General features: G+C 41.1%; 2 protein-coding genes across 6 annotated transcripts in view; both read left to right on the top strand.

The window, feature by feature from the left end:
* Positions 1–139: 139 nt before the first annotated feature.
* On the top strand, positions 140–11,416 carry cunh18orf25 (chromosome unknown C18orf25 homolog). Of its 4 annotated transcripts, none has more exons than XM_035668546.1 (5): positions 140–375; positions 1,292–2,203; positions 6,928–7,098; positions 7,578–7,692; positions 7,792–11,416. In XM_035668546.1, the coding sequence occupies exons 2-5, from the start codon at positions 1,360–1,362 to the stop codon at positions 7,979–7,981; spliced, it is 1,320 nt and encodes a 439-aa protein (XP_035524439.1). In that variant the 5' UTR covers positions 140–375; positions 1,292–1,359; the 3' UTR covers positions 7,982–11,416. The 4 variants fall into 4 exon arrangements, with proteins under 4 accessions (XP_035524439.1, XP_035524440.1, XP_035524441.1 ...); XM_035668547.1 differs by having other exon boundaries at positions 1,295–2,203; XM_035668549.1 differs by lacking the exon at positions 6,928–7,098 and having other exon boundaries at positions 142–375.
* Positions 11,417–15,229: 3,813 nt separating this feature from the next.
* rnf165a (ring finger protein 165a) overlaps positions 15,230–18,062 on the top strand; it is a 14,241-nt gene continuing 11,408 nt past the window's right edge. The window contains exon 1 of one of the 2 annotated variants that reach the window (XM_035667841.1): positions 15,230–15,433. In XM_035667841.1, the coding sequence (XP_035523734.1) occupies positions 15,373–15,433 (61 nt within the window). In that variant the 5' untranslated portion in view covers positions 15,230–15,372. Of the gene's footprint in view, positions 15,434–17,046; positions 18,035–18,062 lie in introns of those variants that run through there. The other variant, XM_035667843.1, reaches the window with a different exon arrangement.

Genomic DNA, 18,062 nt, shown 5'->3' on the forward strand with positions numbered 1-18,062 from the left:
ATATATATATATATATATAAGGTCCCCCTGCTGTCCTGCGGTATTTCCCCACCCTGTAGTACCAAAGTTCGACCCACGGGGGGCGCTCGACTGTGGAGCAGAAGCCGGAAGTGGCGCACGCAGCTTTGTGAACGACGGCCGATGGAGACATTTTAAAATAAACACACAGCTAGCGGCTAGCTGCTAACAGGGCTCGGTAAAGGTGCGAGCACACTGCGCCAACAACACGTTCAAATTCTTCTTTTTCTAACTTGTAAAGAAGTAAAGTGAATCCACCAGTGCATTATTGATGCATCGCAAATCAAAGAGGCTACAAATTACCGAAGATGTCGAAAAGTCTGTCGCTGGGAAAAGCAGAATATAAGTAACGCCGCGGTAAGTTGTAACGAGCGCCGCCGATTTTTAAATGCTAACTTGGCTATCGCCTTCACTGAGATACGGTTAGCTGTTAGCTGCTGACATTACCCCGCTTGTTACGCCTCTGGGTGCCTCGATGCTGCTTCCATTTATGGGATCTTGCAAGCCAGCTGTCGTGCAACCTGAACATTTCTCCGTGCCTTGTCTTCTCGTCGCCAGGTTTACGGAGTGCGAGGTTACGACCGAGGTTAGCTTCACTACGCAGCTAAAACAAGTGTCCGGATCCGAGCCTGCGTTAGCTTCATGTAGCCACAGGCACAACTCACTAAAAGTCTTTATTTCCAGCAGCGAAAAAGATCTCATAAAGCACACGCTTACTTTAATGTGATAGAGGAGGCTTGGCAGGCTTGGATTTAAATCTTTCTCAGGCTGTATGAGACGTAAAAGTGGATTTAAAATCAAAGTTAAAAGTAAGGTTCATTGCTCTTGCAACCTAGCCATCGTTAATTGCTCACCACCAATGTCGGTGGTGGGAATTGTTGGCCAGATTCTTGCACGCAGTTAAATTAGGTTATTTGTAGTGTTTGATATGTGGGCAGTTAGTAGTTATGCAACACGTTAGCTCAGTTAAAATGGTTAAAGTAAGCTTCAAATCAGTGTTTTTGTGCTAGTTTAGAAAGGAGGAAAAAAAAAAATAGCGTGAATATGCCACCGGTGTTTCCCAATACTGTTGAACTGGAGATATTGCCCAATGAGAAACTGAATTGGATGTACAGGTGTTGTATTTGATGCCAGATTATTGATTTATTATTTGTAGTAATGTATTCCCTCACATCTGGGATGCAGAGATTTAGTGGTAGCACAGTTTCTCATTGCAGTGGAAAGTTTGCCTTGTGAAGAAAAATGCTCATTTAGTTATGTGTGTTTGTTCCAGCAGGTGAGCTCCTGTCCAGGCACATTGGTCCATGGTTGTTGGACCTTTGGGCGCTGGGCTCAACTAGCATGAAGATGGCTGATTCAGAGAAGGCAGAGGAATTTGTGGATGCTGAGTGCCCCTTAGAGTGCCTTGATGAAGCACAATCAGCCACGACTTCTGTCCAGGGAGAGCAGGATGAGCATCTGAAGACAGAGACCACCACCACCACCAGTACCAGTTCACCCCCAAGGGAAAAGGAGGGAGACAGCCCCTTGAACACAGAGGGTGAGCAGAGTCTCCTCTCCATGCCATGCCTGATGAAGGAGCTCCGCAGAGACTCCCCGGAGTCCCAGCATGCCTCCACGGGGAGTGACAAGCCTGCATCTCGTCATATCTATGAGAGTGACTCCTCAAACCCCTGCATGCTCTCCCCTTCATCCAGCGGCCACCTCGCTGACTCAGACACACTCTCCTCAGGGGAAGATGGTGCTGCTCCTCGAGTAGGAGAAGAGGAAGAGGGCAGCATGGAAGCTACAAATGATCCTGGGCAGGCAACAGGGAGGCAAACGTCTGCCACGGCTGCGGGGGGAAGGAAGTCTCGGCGGTCACGTTCGGAGAGCGAGATGCCTCCTAATGCGATGGCTGCGAAGAAAAACCGCTGCCAGGCCACGATGGTAGCAGCAGGAGGGCAGGAGAAACAAACCAATGGCAAGATGGCAAAAGTGAAAGGCCACCGGAGCCAGAAACACAAGGAGCGCATGCGTTTGCTGAGGCAAAAACGAGAAGCAGCAGCACGGAAGAAGTATAACCTGCTGCAGGACAGCAGTACGAGTGACAGCGAGCTCACGTGCGACTCCAGCACCAGTTCCTCTGAGGACGACGACGACGACACTTCAGGAGGTAGCAAGACAATCAAGACAGATATTTCAGGTAACATCCGATGTTCACTACACATGCTTATAACACAATACTACTACCACTGTCCAGGGTAGCAGCCACACCAGATATTCTATGTAAAACACTATCACATAGTAATATAAAAAAATACAGGCCTACAGTGTATGATCAATCCGATTATTCATATAAGCTGTCAAAGTAAAAAACAAAGTTTTACAATAAAGGCTGCCTGCATGACTTTAAATTTTCAGGCAACCCGTATCAAATATTTAACTTTCCACATATTGTAAGAACATGTAACAGCATTTTCAATATCAGATCAGTATAAGCTCTGCTTTGTTTGTGTTTATCAATCACTTTCTTTCTTTTTTTGGGGGTTGTTTTCTCACTCATCATTTGTCTTCATTCACCATGTCTTTAGATACGTGGACTGTGTGTCTAGAAGGGCCTATGCCCAGTCACTTGTAGTCGTACAGTATATGTTTTGTTGGAACTTTGTCTCATCGTTTGCATGCTGTGGAAGTCTAGTGGACATTCTTCAATTCATTGAATGATATAAACGGAGTTGTGTTAATCTAACCTATAATGTGAGTTCTGCAATTCAACACGTGAGCCATTTATATCTTCAGCCTTTGCTGTAAATAGACAATGATGTATGATCTCACTGTCCTAGTCTGAGTTACAAAGCTCAATTAGAATATCCTGATGTTCTGTCTCTGCCCGTGGCTCTTATTATTCCTTAGGTTTATCATACACGAGTCCATGAAGGTTTTTAGAATTGCAAACAGGTGGTTGTTTGTTTTTTTTTGTTTTTATTGGATTCTGTAGCACCTTTTTAATGGGTCAGATAGCTCTTGTTTCAGACTAGAAAAAAATATTGCATATCTGTAAGGATGGCTGTATACTGTAAACTAGACACAGAAGTGTCTAATAAGAATAACCACTGACAGTATTGTCAGCAAATTGGCCCTATGTTTGTTCCCTAAGTTAGTCGAATGTTTCCTCGTGATTGTAGAAATCTCTTGGGTGATTTACGTTCTACATAAGTAGCTTCTAGCAGGTGGGTATTTACAGGCCCACTGCCTGCTGCTGTGTTTACTTTAGGCTGGTCTTTTCTCAGTGATTGCATTTCTTAGAATATTTTGGGTTGGTTCTGTTAGGCAGTTTTTCTTTTCCATGAGATTCAGAATTTAGCTTGTTGTACGTCAAGGTCTTTGTTTAATAAATAATATTTTAATGTGCTTCTAGGGTTTTGTTCCAAGAGCACTATAGAGACATTATATTTTGGCTGATACTAACCCTACTGCATATTTTACAAAGATTATTGAATTTTTAGCAGAAAATATAGTTAGACATATCTGTTGCCCTTCATCATAGATTTGTAATGACTTTGCCTCAAATGGGTCTCTCCGGTTAACACATTTTCCAAACCACAGTCACTGAATCAGTCGTCTGAGATATCCAGTTACCTTACATCAGGGGTCCGTACTACATAAAATGTTTTCAACCATTTTTACATCCTGCACACAGATTTGAGTGCTACAACTGCATGATGTAGTCCATCAGCATGAAAGAGTCGATCTGCACGTAACCAAAAACAAACTCATTTTCTCTTTAATACAAAAGTCCACCTCCGAAGCATGAAAGTGCTACTGTATTTTCTTATGGCTTGGCCTCAATGTCTTTAAAGCTGGCTTCAGACGTGCATCGGAGAGATCCAGAGTGGGCGCCCAGATTCATGGGCTGCTGGACAGCGGCACGTGGGACAGGAACGGCATCGGCAGCGTTCTGGAGGAGGCCATGACGCGCTTTGCTGTGATGCAGCGCCAGACTGAGGAGCGCTTCCGCATCTGGATGGAAAAGCTTGCACACCTCGACTCGGACAACGACTCGTCCAAACGCTCAAGTGATGCCCTAGAGGGGCAGCATCCCTCCCAGGGGGCACGCCCGTCCCCACCCAGTTCCTATTTGCCATCGTCAGAGTCTGCGGAGACTATGGCTGCCTACATGTTGGCACGAGAGAACAACAGTCTCACCCCCACCCCTATAAACAACAACATCCTACCTGAAGTGGTCACTCAGAATGGAAATCTAGGTGTTCCAGACCCTGGTCTCTTGAATGTTTAGATTACACTTCTGCTTCACTCCTCGCTGTTTCATAATTTGATCTTACCAAGTGTAGAACTAGTTGATGCAGAAAGCATGGCAATGGGTATTAATAGGTAAATGATGTGAGGTCACTAAACAGATACATCATCATCATCAACAGCAGCCGGGCCTGAGCTGGTCACTTGGACTCGACTCTGTGCAGACCTGAGGCCCGGTGCTCCGCTGGCACTGAATCACTGTGAGATTTGACATTCTGAATAATTCAACTCACCTGTTTGATTTCTGCAGTATTTGTGACACGGACATGGGGCACATCTCAATATACTGTTGAGTCAGGGCTCTTATTATATTGCTTAATGTATGGCTTGTTTATTTTTGTTGACCAGCTGTACACACACACTTATATACACACACACGGAGAGTAGCTGATTGTCATTCATCTATTCATTACAGCACCTGGGCAGCCATCATGACAGTGCTAGGTGGGGTGCTGTTGCTTAATAGCATGTGCCTTGTTAATCTGACTTCATGCTGGGAACGATAGATAGAGCATCATAGTACTATTAATTTAGAAATTAGGTTCAACGCTCAACATTATCCTTCTTTCTCCTGAACTTTTTGCACTAAGCTTGTAAACGGTTCAGGATTTTCTTTTAAAAATCTTGTGGCAACCTTTATTTTGGTGGCATAGCTTTACTAACATCAAAACATTTAAACACAGATTTGCCTATAAATATAAACAACATGTACTAACCCACACACTTTCTTGCGTTTTAAAATCCTATTATGTAATTAGATTAGATGTGTTTACAATTTTCTATTTTATTTTTTATGTTTGCCTTTCTGTTACATTTGCTGCTATTGCTGCCTTTGTGCGGTAACAAGAAACTAGTGAGGGAGGAATGACTCCCAATGCTTATTTTTAGTAGCCTATGTATAGATTATGGACATCAGATAAGGCATGGGTTTCTCTGTTAGCTATGTTACTAGCTGCAATGTCAAGAGCCTCAAATCTTCACTCATATAATATTCGCCTAGTTAATCTTTTATTTGCACTGGTCTGCCAGCTTGGCCTGTGTCTCCACAAGGCACTGTGTGTGTGTGTGTTCCGCAGCTTGACTTTAAACTGAAAACCCAGGCATCAAACTAACAAATATACAGCAGTAATAACGCTGCAGTATGGTGCATGGCAATGTTTACCGATTTCCTAAAAACTGACTGATCTAAGTGATCAAGTGGCCTTCTCTGGTTCAGATCCTGTGGTCTTTTGAGGTGGAAATGCTCCTCCTCAAACTACTTTTACTGATGTAGATGACCATAGTGTCACAGTTCTTAACACTGCTAACACCATCTAACCATCACAGACATTGATGAAGTAATCTTTGGCCTAATCATATTTATAGTTAGGATGTTTAAAAAAAAAAAAAAAGAAGTTACATTTTCTGTATGTGTATATGTAGCCCTATGACTGTCAGTTTTACAAAACTGAAAGCTGGAAGCATCATTTCCCCACCTGTTTGCATGTGTTTATATTAGTATATAGAATGTGCAAGGCCAAATTAGTTCTCATCAGCAGCATGTGTGCAAGGTGTAGCTTTGCTTATGCTGATAAATGGTGACTGACGGAACATTTTATCTATTTAGTTGTTTTCTCTTGGCCTAATGGTTTCGTTTCAAATTGTGTGAATATTGGTGTTTTTGTTTCATGGTGCATAATTACTTTGGGTTTAAATGGATCCAACAACTGCTGTCCTGCATTTGTCAAAACTGAAATTACCTTTAAATCAACTATTTTGGCAACACGGTAAAGGGAGCCTGGTGCACACAATCCCAAACTGTGTGCATTAGAAACAACACTAAGGACAGTCCATTGTTTACCAAAGAGACTATCCTGGTTTACATTAGTACTTTTTCTATCTTTAATACATGGCCTTTACATTGGCAAGTCCTCGGTTTCTCTGGTAACCCTGGTACCTGCCTATTTCAGCCTAATCAGCTATTCATAGGCAGTGTTCTCTCATAGTACATGCTGTCCAGACGAACCCCTTCACACACACCCACAGACTTCTCTGGATAGCAGCGTCTGTGTGTCTCTCCCAGGGACTCCTTTTACAGGGTAGAACAAAGATACATGTTCCCGCTCTTCCACAGTTATTCTTCTGTTGTTTGGCTTTTATTATCCCACTACATTTCATTCACTGAGTAAGATCATTTTGAAGTGTTTTGTAATGACTGTATTCTAGTGTAGTTTTTATGTGAATGGCTGTTATTTTAAAAGCAATAAATGGAGAGAAAAAAAAAAACAACTGCTGCAAAAGGTTTATTAATACACTGCAAACACAACCACTCTTACAGCATAAATGCCTCACTAGTGTAGCTATAAAAAGTGACGAGAAGCTGGAAGGTTTCTGTAATTGTTCATGATTTACAGCAGAACTAGCGCTATCAAATGGAACGAGCCCGACATGTTTTACTTCACTATTGGTGTAAACCTTTGCATCTGGGGAAAACAGGGCGTGTTTCCTTGTGTATATTGTAGATGCTGCAGTTAGCAGGACTATGGGTGCAGTGTCCAACCTCTGTTCCAAACAGTCCTACTATTCCCAGGCATGATTTGAATAATGAAGTGTTTTCTTTGTTTTCTGCAGACGGGCCTCCGGTAGTGGGTCACTATGATATTTCAGACACTGATTCTAACCAGGAGAGTATGAGTGTGGAGACAGTCCGGCCCACGGTGATAAAGCATGAGCTAAAAACACACAGAGGCCAGGATATGGCAGCTCACTCTGGGTGTATAAGAGCTCTGAGCTCTATCTCAGGTCAGTTACAAACCCGGTAAATCCAAACTGATACTTTCCACTCCTCTCAGTGAAGACAGGACATTTAGAGGCATGGGTGTCATCAGTAAGCAACGTGCTAGGTTGGGAAAACGGTCTTATTGATCTCAGCAAGACGCCTTTGAAGTGCTACTGCCTTCATCCCACACACCACTGGCTTGCATTTGGTGCTGTAGAAAAAGTCTTTCCGCTTTGCTTGAAGAAGAAAATAATTGACCTTTTTATGATTGACTTGCCGGCATTGTCAAAACATGAATATAAAGTCCACAATTTGTGTTTTGTCCAATGTGTCAGTCCCTGCTATCCAGTCAGCCTTTCAAACCCAAGTGTCAGAGTCATCATTGTTTTGTTCTTGTCTGTGTCAAAGCAGCTGCAGTCTTTATGTGTCAGCAAGGCCTGAAGCTCTCTACTGCTCTGGTCCTCCTCACAATGTATGACTCTGTTCCTCTTATTTGTTTCAGGCCAAGTGGAGGCAGAGCTGTCGCACAAGGGAAGTTCTCAACACAACAAGGGCCAGATTAACATTGCTTCCTCTGACAGTGAGGTGGAAATAGTGGGAGTGCAAGAGAAAGCACGGTAAAGACTTAATACTGACTGACAGAAACCCCTCCCTCCCACCCTCCCTAGTTTTACAAATGAATTCAACTTTTAAAATGTCTTTGTGTCTAAATCCAGATGCGCCCATCCATGCGGAGGGGTGATAAAGAGTCTGTCCTCGTGGAAGGAGAACTCAGTGGAGCAGTTAAACAGCACAAATCAACCACAGCTCTGGACTACTGTTTCTCCTCAGCCCAACTGGGTGTCCCCTCCTGAAGTGGTGGACCTCACACTGGACGAGGACGCCGGACACAAATACCTACTTTAAACAACTTGTACACTGAAGACTCCTTATTTCTTCCTCTCACTCCTCCTCATCCCTCTTGCCTTGCCTCCATGTTACGGCTGAAATCCTTCCTATATTTGCGGCCTCACCTGTAACCGCTCGTGGACTCTTCCTGCTCCAGGGCACTGTTTGTTTTTAACTTACTGTTAAACAATCATATGTATCAAAGCCATTCTACTGACGTGATTCCCTGATCTTGGCTTGTCAGCTCTGAGTTTAGTTGTAATAAAATGGCACAGCACTTCAAGGGCAGGTGGAAATGTATGTAAGTGAATTATCTTTTAATGATAGCAATATCTTACCTTCATTTAATACCTCAGTTACCCCTTGATACCGGATGTAGGTAGTCATTTTGTGTTGTGTGCTTGCAAGCTGTATAGTGAAAACGTCAAGTTGCTGCTTGAGAGCAGGTCGGTATCACGACATGGCTATTGACCTGCTTCACTACAGACTCTGAACGGCATATTTTTAGACTTGATTTCGCATTTGTTACCTGCGCTCAAAACAAAAACGGCAGCTGGTACGCTTTCTCTTGTATAATAGACCATAGATTGATAGCAAAGTTTGCTCTGTACCTGTTTAATGTCACTTTTGTTTTTGAAAGTCTCACCACTGGTTTTATTGAGTTCAGTCTGCATTGATCGCTTTGCTTTACTCTGTCCAGTGTAGGTACAGCCTATGCTGTTCTATCGGGGAGGGTTTTTGGTTTATCTTAAAGGGATAGTTCGACATTTTGGGAAATTTGCTTATTTGCTTTTTTGTCAAGAGTTAGACCAGAAACTTGACCTTTCATATATGTCTCTTACATATAAGGCTATAGCCAGCCAGAGGGACTAGTCCGGTTTAGTCCAGAAGTCCCAAAATCCACCTACCACCACCTCTTAGGCTCACTAATTAACACGTTATATATCTTGTTTGTTTAATCCATGCAAAAACCTAATTTTAAAAATAACAATTGACTGTTTTTTGGCTATTTATTGGCCAGAAATACTAACTTTACAGAGCCTCCACTGGTTGCCTGGCAACTGCTCAGAGCCAAGAAAGAGTTGAACAGAGTGAAGCTAGCGGTTCCCAACTCCAGTCTTTGTGCTAAGCTAACCCATTGCTAGCTGTAGCTTTATATTTACTGGATATACATGAGAGCTTCTAATCTAGCGTTAACTTTGCCAGAAAACAAATAAGCATATTTCTCAAAATGTCTTGATTTAAATTCACAGCTTTTGTTTCTGTCGCTACCGTATTACAACAAATCTTTTCTTTTCTTTTTTTAAACACAAAACCAACGTTTAAACTCAAACTCTGACGAAAATATACAAATACACTTGTTACAAACACACTACAAGATACAACTCATTTCCACTACAGCATTACTGTATGTAGTCGTGCTGGGTGTTGGTAATAGAAATTGTGTATCTTTTGTGCTGAGATACATTTTATGTTGGAAGCCACAGAGTCTGCAAGTGTCCCAGGTGACTCGGGCCCTGTTTCCACCTGGCATTAACCTGCGTCTTGGCTGATCCGATCACAAGTGGACAGCTCTAAGTACATCAGTTCACACCTTGCAATAGCATACGTCTCCACACGGGGCGCCCTGATTATTCACCTGTTAGAGCATGTACCTCATATAAGGCTTTGTCATTATCACGGTGGCCTGGGTTTGATTCCAGCCTGTGGCTCTTTGCTGCATGTCATCCTCTCTCTCTCTCTCTCTCCCCTCTTTCCTGTCTACCTTCAGCTGTCTCTATAAAATAAAGGCTTAAAAAGCCCCAAAAAATAATTATTAAAAAAATGAATGCTTCTCAAGTGACCATATATCAGCAGATCTCACTTCCCTGCTCAGTATGCAAACGTACATCATTTCCTGCTGCATTAAGTATCATCCAGTCAACGTGCGGACTCTGTGGGCCCAATGGAAATCAGACAATGCTTTGTGTGTACTCCATCCACATGAATCAATTTTAGCTGCTGTGGCTTCTTGCTTCTCACTTTAATATAACACTGTTGGTGCATGAATGAGTACACACTCACACAGAGGACGTCAGGATGTTGAGTAGCGGTCCTTCAGTGTGGTCTGGGACATATTCATGTCCACACTGGTGAAAAATTGAGTCTTGGTACACCTGTACGTGTAGCTGGCCACTTGTGATTGGATCACCCCAGACGCATGTTAATACCGGGTGTAAACAGGGCCATAGTTCTCAGTGAATGTATGACCCTGCAGTGCTGACTGGGTGCACTTACTGTTTGCATGCTTATCCGGAATGAATGCAAACACCTTTAATCCTCTGGGGACCCCTTTATAACAACTGAGGAAATGTATTTTCCATTGAATACTGCAAAGCAAAATGGCCTGAATGCCTTGAAATGTGCACTATTTTCTTTTAGAATCATATAAAGCTTATTCTTTTACCTTACAAAGCAGTGGATTTTGCTATCTCAACAACAAATATTTTAATAATAGATGTAAATTTAGCACACATATAAAAGTAAAAGTGGTGTTTGTGCCCACATGTGGGGTGTTTATAGAAGAGACTTTTACTGTATGAACTGTTTTTACCCTGATCCTCAGGGCCTGCTTGCTCTCTTCCCCTGTGGTCTTATTTTTGTCTTCATGCAGTACTGCAGCCACGCAGGTAGTTTCTTTTTATCAATGATCCAACTTGACACACTGTTTTAACACTTAAGATTTGTTTTATTGCTTATTGAGTAACACCTACTTTTCTAAGTGATGCTTGAGAATTGTAGAATCAAATAATTTGACTTCTGCTGGTCACAGAAGGGAAGGGAAAATCCTAAATATAAGGAACTAAACCAAAGTCTAAGGAAATTTATGTATTTAGTTTGTTTTCTTTCCCGACTTGAAATTCTGCTCCCAGTCTGTTCTTTGAAATTTGCTTTGTAAGTATAAAGTCGTGCATATTGATGTGAAATGAGGTGACACAAATTCTGTTTCAAACTGAAGATACAGTGTAGTATAATGTGATTATTTTTGATTTCCTTTGGCCAGTTCTTTCCACAACATGCAGCCACCTCTGTAATGACAATTCTTTTACCAGACCACTTCTGCTTGCAAAATCCATTTTGCTATTGTTCCTTAACATTATTATGAAATGTTAGTAAGACTCATGTCTTTAGTGATAGAGGTTTGGTAGAAAATTAGGGCAGTGATGCTCGACTATGGTTGCACATGGCATGTTTGGTCAAATCTTTAACCTCAAGTCAGATATTATCCTCATTACCAGTAATTTAGCCTTGCTCTTCTGTTATTTTTGTTTTATTTTACTGTCAGTATTTTAAATTAACAAAAAAAGGTGTTTATTTTGTTGCTTCTGCAAGTCCTTGACTTCCTTGAAATTATGTCTGTAGAACAAAAAGAAACTATTTTAAAACTAAATAAATAGAGCGTTATTTAATGACCCTCTTGTACTGTAATTTATTTTCTTGTCCCTAGAAAACAGTGGTTCATTTTAGAGGCAGGCTGTGTAGTCTTTGCTCATGTGCTGTGACTGTTAGGCTGTCTGGTGCCAAGCTTGGGCATGAAAAATTGAACTGGTGAGGATTTATCTTTGTCTGATTGAGTGTCTACGTGGCTGTCAAAAGTAGTTTAATTGGGACTGAAGTCTGTGAACTGAAGACAATGACATCTGTTGCATGATTTTCATCCTTTCAGACTAATGTTACTGAAATTCTTCTTTTAAAGTTCATCCTATAATTTAAATATAATGTTAGTTGGTTGATAAATGTATCTGAAGCCTATCAAAAAGGTTTCTTGCGTGTACAAGTGAGAATAATTACCATCATAGGTACAATAGTTCTTAATGAGACGTCTCATTGTTTTTTTATCCTGCGGTCTAGACAACTGCCTCACTGTGAACAATACAACTTCACCCTCACCCACAGAAGTGGCATGACGGGTCAGAGGTCACACTGTGACACCTGCCGCTAGGGGGACATATGGAGTTCACATGAGGAGGACAATGAGGGAGTGGAGCAATTCAGTCTGCGGGGCCCTTCTCCTAAAACCAAAGCCCTTTAGCCAGCTCTTTTCACCCTCGGGGCAGAACATCAGCTGTATGCAAATTCTTTTTTACAGGGCAGTGGTGGCCTCAGAGCAGTGAGTGTCCTGGCTCACTCTCAAAAGCCAGAAATAAGCATCCTTCCTCCTGCAGATGTCTTTTTAGTGTTGAATGATGCAGTTTTTAGATTCTGTATCATACAAGTGCTGTTCCAGGTTTATTCAGAATGACCACTAAGGACTCTAGACCAACAAAAATAATGCATGTTACTACTTCTAATTGCCAGTGAAAACAACATATATACAATTTAAGCTGTTTCCAACTGCCTATCTTGAATGAACTAATTATTACTTTTGTCAAACAAAGATATAGTTGTCTGGTACAAGTTTATGGAATGAGAGGATTTACTACTTTATTACTCTTTGTAAACTACATATCTTTGGGGTTTTGGACATTTAGTGGAACAAAAGACATTTGAGGACATCGCTTTGGGCTCTGGGTAGTTGTGCTGGGCATTTTTTCACAACTTTTTTTGCATTTCACAGACTAAACAATAAATTGGAAAAGTAATCCACTATAAAAATAACTGTTAGGCACACTGTAAGGCAATGTGACATTTGAACGTAAGGGGAGAAAGGAAATTCTTTTTTCCAAAAAAACAGTAGCTACTGATTTAATATTATGAATTATACAAGTTTTGTAGTATATGCTGAAAGTTTGTCAGTATCAAATATCAAAGGTCTGTTATTTGTGAATAAAGGGAACTGATTGCAGTTAGTTTGACTTGCACTGATAGTAAAGCACTGAAAAGCTCTTTGTGTGGCACCGCAGGCTTAAAGCATTAGATGGTGGGAACTGGAAGACGAGGACATATGGGACTAAGAGTTTTGTGACCCCCTCAGCCTCCCCATGGCCATCTGTTCCTCCACCCTTCAGGCTTAACACTAAAGGCAGAGAGGTTTTCAGGACACAGATTTCACCATATCTGCTGTACAGGAAATTGGTTCAACATAGGGAGAAGTTGCTTTTCAAAGGAAATATGATGAGAGTTAAATATAACCTAATGATCTCTAGCAGATTATTCAGCTGCGTTTGCCCAGCGGCTTTGTTTGTTGGTTACTGGTCCGGTACAATTGTTCACTGAGTCCCAAAGAAGAATAAGAATAAACTATAAGTGATTTAATCTCATGTGTTTTCTTGACCTTAAAAAACGTAAAGATTCCTACAGACATGTAGTCTTTAGGTGTGTTGTATTCAGACTGAAAAAGGGGTGTCAGATGTTTGGTGTCAAACTTAAGGAAAGGGAATTAAATTGGTGAGGATTCAAAACACAAACTGTGGTGAATGAAGTACTCAGATTTTTAACTTAAAGGGGAAATACTGCATATGTGAAAAAAAGTTATATAAAGCCTTTTGTGGCTCTAGAGGAAGCTGCGGAAAATCTGATAAATTGCCTCAGGTGATGTCACTTGAGTCAACGTTTGAAACCGAAGACTACAAGTTTGAAACAGAAAGAAAAGTGAGTTTACCAGACCTCTGCAGCTCCCTTCTCCTTGAGACTAAAGGCTCGTGGCTACATTATCTGCTACTAGCGTAACACAGCCGAAATTCCAACCGAACTTTTACCGTTTGAGTTGCATTGTGGTTAATGTAGGTTTCAGGTTTTGACAAAGTATATAAAAAAAAGCACTGTTTTTTTATCCTTTTTAAAAAAACAACAAAAAAAGAAGTTCCACGGTGAGTTCAGTGGGGTTATAGTAGTAAATACTAAGCATAATAATAAGCAGAAATACCATAAAACACTGTTATAAGTACAAGTTCCCCATTAAAAATCCCACTTAACTTAATGTACAGAACTATTACCAGCAAAATGTACTTGAAGTAAGGAAAGTAAAAGCAGTCATTATGCAGAATCAGCCCTTTTATTCAATATATTACATTAGTTGATTGGTACTGATTGTTTTTACACTCGTGATCCACTCCTGTTTCCACTTTTGTCTGAATATAACTTTTCTCAGGTCAGTGTGGCCACGGAAAGACACCTTATTTGTATCTCGTTTAACGTTTTTTGCGGGACAAACTGGTTTTATCACACACAATGATTGAAAAATTGAGGTATAAAGACATAAATTGGAGTACCAGTGCCTCAAAATTATAATAAAGTACAGTAATTGAGTAAATCTGCTTAGTTCCTATTAAATCATAGTTTCACCTTATTGTTGCTGGATCATGTGTCCCAGCTAGAACTCCACATTGAAAAACAGGTCCCTATTTCTGACGTTTACATACCAATGCTAAATATGAGATTGATGACCTTGAAGTAGGAAACATTGAATGTATCCAGCAGAGACTTTAGAAATGAACAAAATGTGCATTTTTTTTTTATATTTAATGAAGTGGATGTCTTTTTAAGGATTTTAATGTGAAAAAAAACATATCAGACACACATTATTGTTCCAAGCATACTGTTTGTATGAGTTGTAAAACAGTTGCGGATGTGGCATTAATGAATGTAGTCCAAAGGTAGAGCACAGTAGTTCCTTCTGAACCGTACTGGATTGGAAGTTGCTGAATACCACAAAACTTCAAACAAAAGCAACACAAAGCAAAGCAAACAAAAGTCCTAATTAGACCCAGGTTCCCCTTACTAGCCTGGTGTGGCTACATGTTTGTGAACGGCCTGGTCTGGATTTTATAGAAGTTCTTTGGTGGTATAAAATATCGTAAACTTATCCACTTGAGCTCATATTAATGATTCCTAATTGATCTGTTATAGTAATATATTCATACTAGTTCAAATTGGCTAGTATGTCCCATCTTTGTTGAGCAAAACTTTCGTGCAAAAGGAATTAAAGGCATAAAGAGGTTGAGTTCAGTGAAGCAAATAAAAGTTTTATGGTAGTCTGATAACTGGGTAAACAAATTTAATTATGCTTATAAGCAGACCTATATTTTTAGTAGTATACATGTCAAATCCTAAATAAACAGTAAATAAGGCTGGGGATGAAATGCAACCAGATGAGGGCTCATGTCTATTTGAAGCCCCCCTCCACCCCCAGATAAGAAACCAGCACCACCTTATACCAGTACCTTATCTGGGCTGGTGGATTCATACGGCGGCGGAGGGGGCGGGCTGTCCAGTACACAGACATCCCCGCCCCGGCGCTCATCCCATTGGTGGAGGAGGGTGCCAAAGCCGGAGGGTCCTGATCAGAGGGGTCCAGTGATTGGCTGCTCGGGTCCGTGTGTGCAGGCAGCGCAGCCTGTCTGTTTGAATGTGCTGGGAACTGGAGGGGGGAATCATTTCCATGGACCATCTGTCTCACTGGCTGCCCACACAACAAAGAAGGACCCAGGATGGTGTTAGTACATGTTGGATATCTGGTTCTCCCCGTCTTCGGCTCAGTTAGAAATAGAGGTATGACTAGCTCTATATTTTTTTCTTTTATACCCCTAACCCTAACAAATTTCTCGGCATTCCCTCTTTCTTTCTTTTTTTTATTTTATTTTTTTATTTATTTACAAAAAAAAAATCCTCAAATGATGTAAACAGAGCGGACACCTGCTAGCAAAAATAAATAAAAAAATAAAATTAAAATAAAAAACCGCACAATCAGCCTAGCGGAGATAACGTTAGCCGTCCTGCTAGCCGTAGCGTCGCGTGGATTTTAGCCGAATTAACCGTTGAAACGTTGTCATAGTGACGGGAATATATTTAATCTCGTAACGACCGTTGGTGTTAACGTTAGCCGTTGGTGTTAACGTTAGGTTGTTTCAGGCCCCCGTTAACCGCAAAAAAACAAAATGACTGCAGCTGTCAAATGGCAACCCTCGCTTTTCTTTTATCCTCAGCTGTGCCTCAGCGGCTAGCGCTTTAATATATGTCACTGCGCGCTGTTTATAAGACAAAAACAACAATGGTGTGCAGTCGCCGCTAGTTTAACGTTACCGAATTCACAGCCGTAGCTTCACACGGCCACATTAGCTCCGCTTTAGCTCACAATGTCCACATCTCTGTTTCTGAATTTGTCATTGATTTGGCCAAAAACAGGCAGCTGTGTCTGAATCGACTAGCGATAACGCGACATGGGATGTTTGCCCCTTTGTGCGCAACTGACATGGAGTCTGTTGATGTCCTCCTGATATCCATGAGTTAATGCCAATTAAAGGTTCTTCCATTAAAGACAGGTAGCGTAATGGCCGTGCCTCAGATAAGGGGCTATGGCTGGCTATTGTAAATGGGATATAAAATGGTGGCATTTTTTTTGCCCTAAACCTTTAAAAAAATAAAAAAAAATAAAAAAAATCTTTGTCCGATGGTGAAAATGAATCGTGGAAAATTGCGCTGGCAGTGAAATCTGAAACAGCATATAAACAGGGATTAACCACACTCGCTGAATTGGGCCCCCTTAATAACAATAACAACATCATCCTCCATTGAGTTTTAGGCTATCTGTGTTGATTATGTAAATGAAATAATAGTAGTGGTAATAAATTGACGTGGCATGTGTTAATACTACATGCAGTGCACCAAAATGATTTCATTTGTGCTTTTATTTGTGGTTCTTTTTTTTCCTGTTCGCATAGTATCGAGGCTGGCTTCTACCATTCCGCATTTCTCAAGACCTTTGTCGCCCCTCCAATTGTGTAGCTAACGATCATCTGCTGCTGTCTGCCGTGCTCTGGCCTGTTCTCTGAATCTAGCTGTATTGTGAAACGCCCTTCTTCCTCATTTCCTCCTTTCCAATCCTGAAAGACCGACATTGGCATTAAAACGCGAGTTCAGCACTCATGACGTCATCCTTCTGTGTAACAGACTAAACGAATCAAGACACCTTCTGTAGAAAACCAGTTTGTCTTTATTTAAACTGTCCCCATGTTCTCTTTGCAGTGAATAACCCATTGTAGCTTAGAACCTTTAAGCTAACAGAACTGTGCATTGTGAGTTCTCATTCAGTGTGGAAGACTACATTCCTGCTGTAAAATTTCCTGTAAAGTGGCATCACATTGATTTGATCCTCCACGCCGATTTCGATTATAGCCAGGCTGATCGAACTCTTCTAAAAAAAAAAAAAAAAAGAAAAGGGCGTCTCCATCCCCCCTATTTGCAAAGGTGCATTGTACCAGCTTTTGTCATCAATAAAGCACTTGTATGATCGCCTTCTCCAAAATCAATTTGACCAGTAATTCACCAATTGGCTAATCCTCGTAGCACTAAAATCACAGTAATAAGTGTGATGTTATTCGCCTTTTTAATGGTCCACTGCACCTGTTATAGTGGCGTCCAAACGGCTGGTCATAATCCTATCCATGTGTGAAAGCCTTTGTTCCTGCTAGCTGAATTGATTCAGTCAGTCACAATATAAATTGGCGAGACTCAGGTCTAACTCATCTCGCCATTTAAAAAGTACCACTATCACGCACAGCCCCCTCTCGAGTCCTTCCTCCAGAATGCTATCCATTTTACAGGGATGTGTATATCCTGCACTGCTGTAGAACTCCTTTTAGAATGAAAATGTCTTTTATTCTTTGGTTGTGGTTTTCTACCTTATGTTCTTGTATTAGATCCTAATGCATGGTCATTTTATACTTTTGTTTTTCCACATTGAACAGCAGATTCCAATGTAAACTTTGTGTAGAGATGTCCCTGCTATACTGAAATGTGCTGTAAGCATACACATCTACTCATTGGATGCTGCTTCTGTTCTGTTAACCCTACAGAGAGCATGGTCGGGCCTTGCCTTTGGTCTTTATTTGCATGGTATTATTATGGTTATATAGGACATAATACTCTTATTATTACTATTATCACACAGTGCCACACATACTAATATTTTCCAATAAAGACTGTAGTTTTCTTTCTAACCTTCAGTGTGCTTTTTGCTGATTTCCATGTGTTCCTCCCCTCCTCCCTCCACACTGTGCTGTCACTGAGACGGTCCCCTCACTCTTTATGTGCTCTCATTTCTCAGCTGTCTTTGACAGAGTTTCTTCAACTTGATGCTCTGTTTACTTTGGAGTAGGGGCAAAACAAATCTTCTATCCAT

The sequence above is a fragment of the Morone saxatilis genome, unplaced genomic scaffold, assembly GCF_004916995.1.
Source record: "Morone saxatilis isolate NCDOM2014 unplaced genomic scaffold, NCSU_SB_2.0 Contig21, whole genome shotgun sequence".
NCBI lineage: Eukaryota > Metazoa > Chordata > Actinopteri > Moronidae > Morone > Morone saxatilis.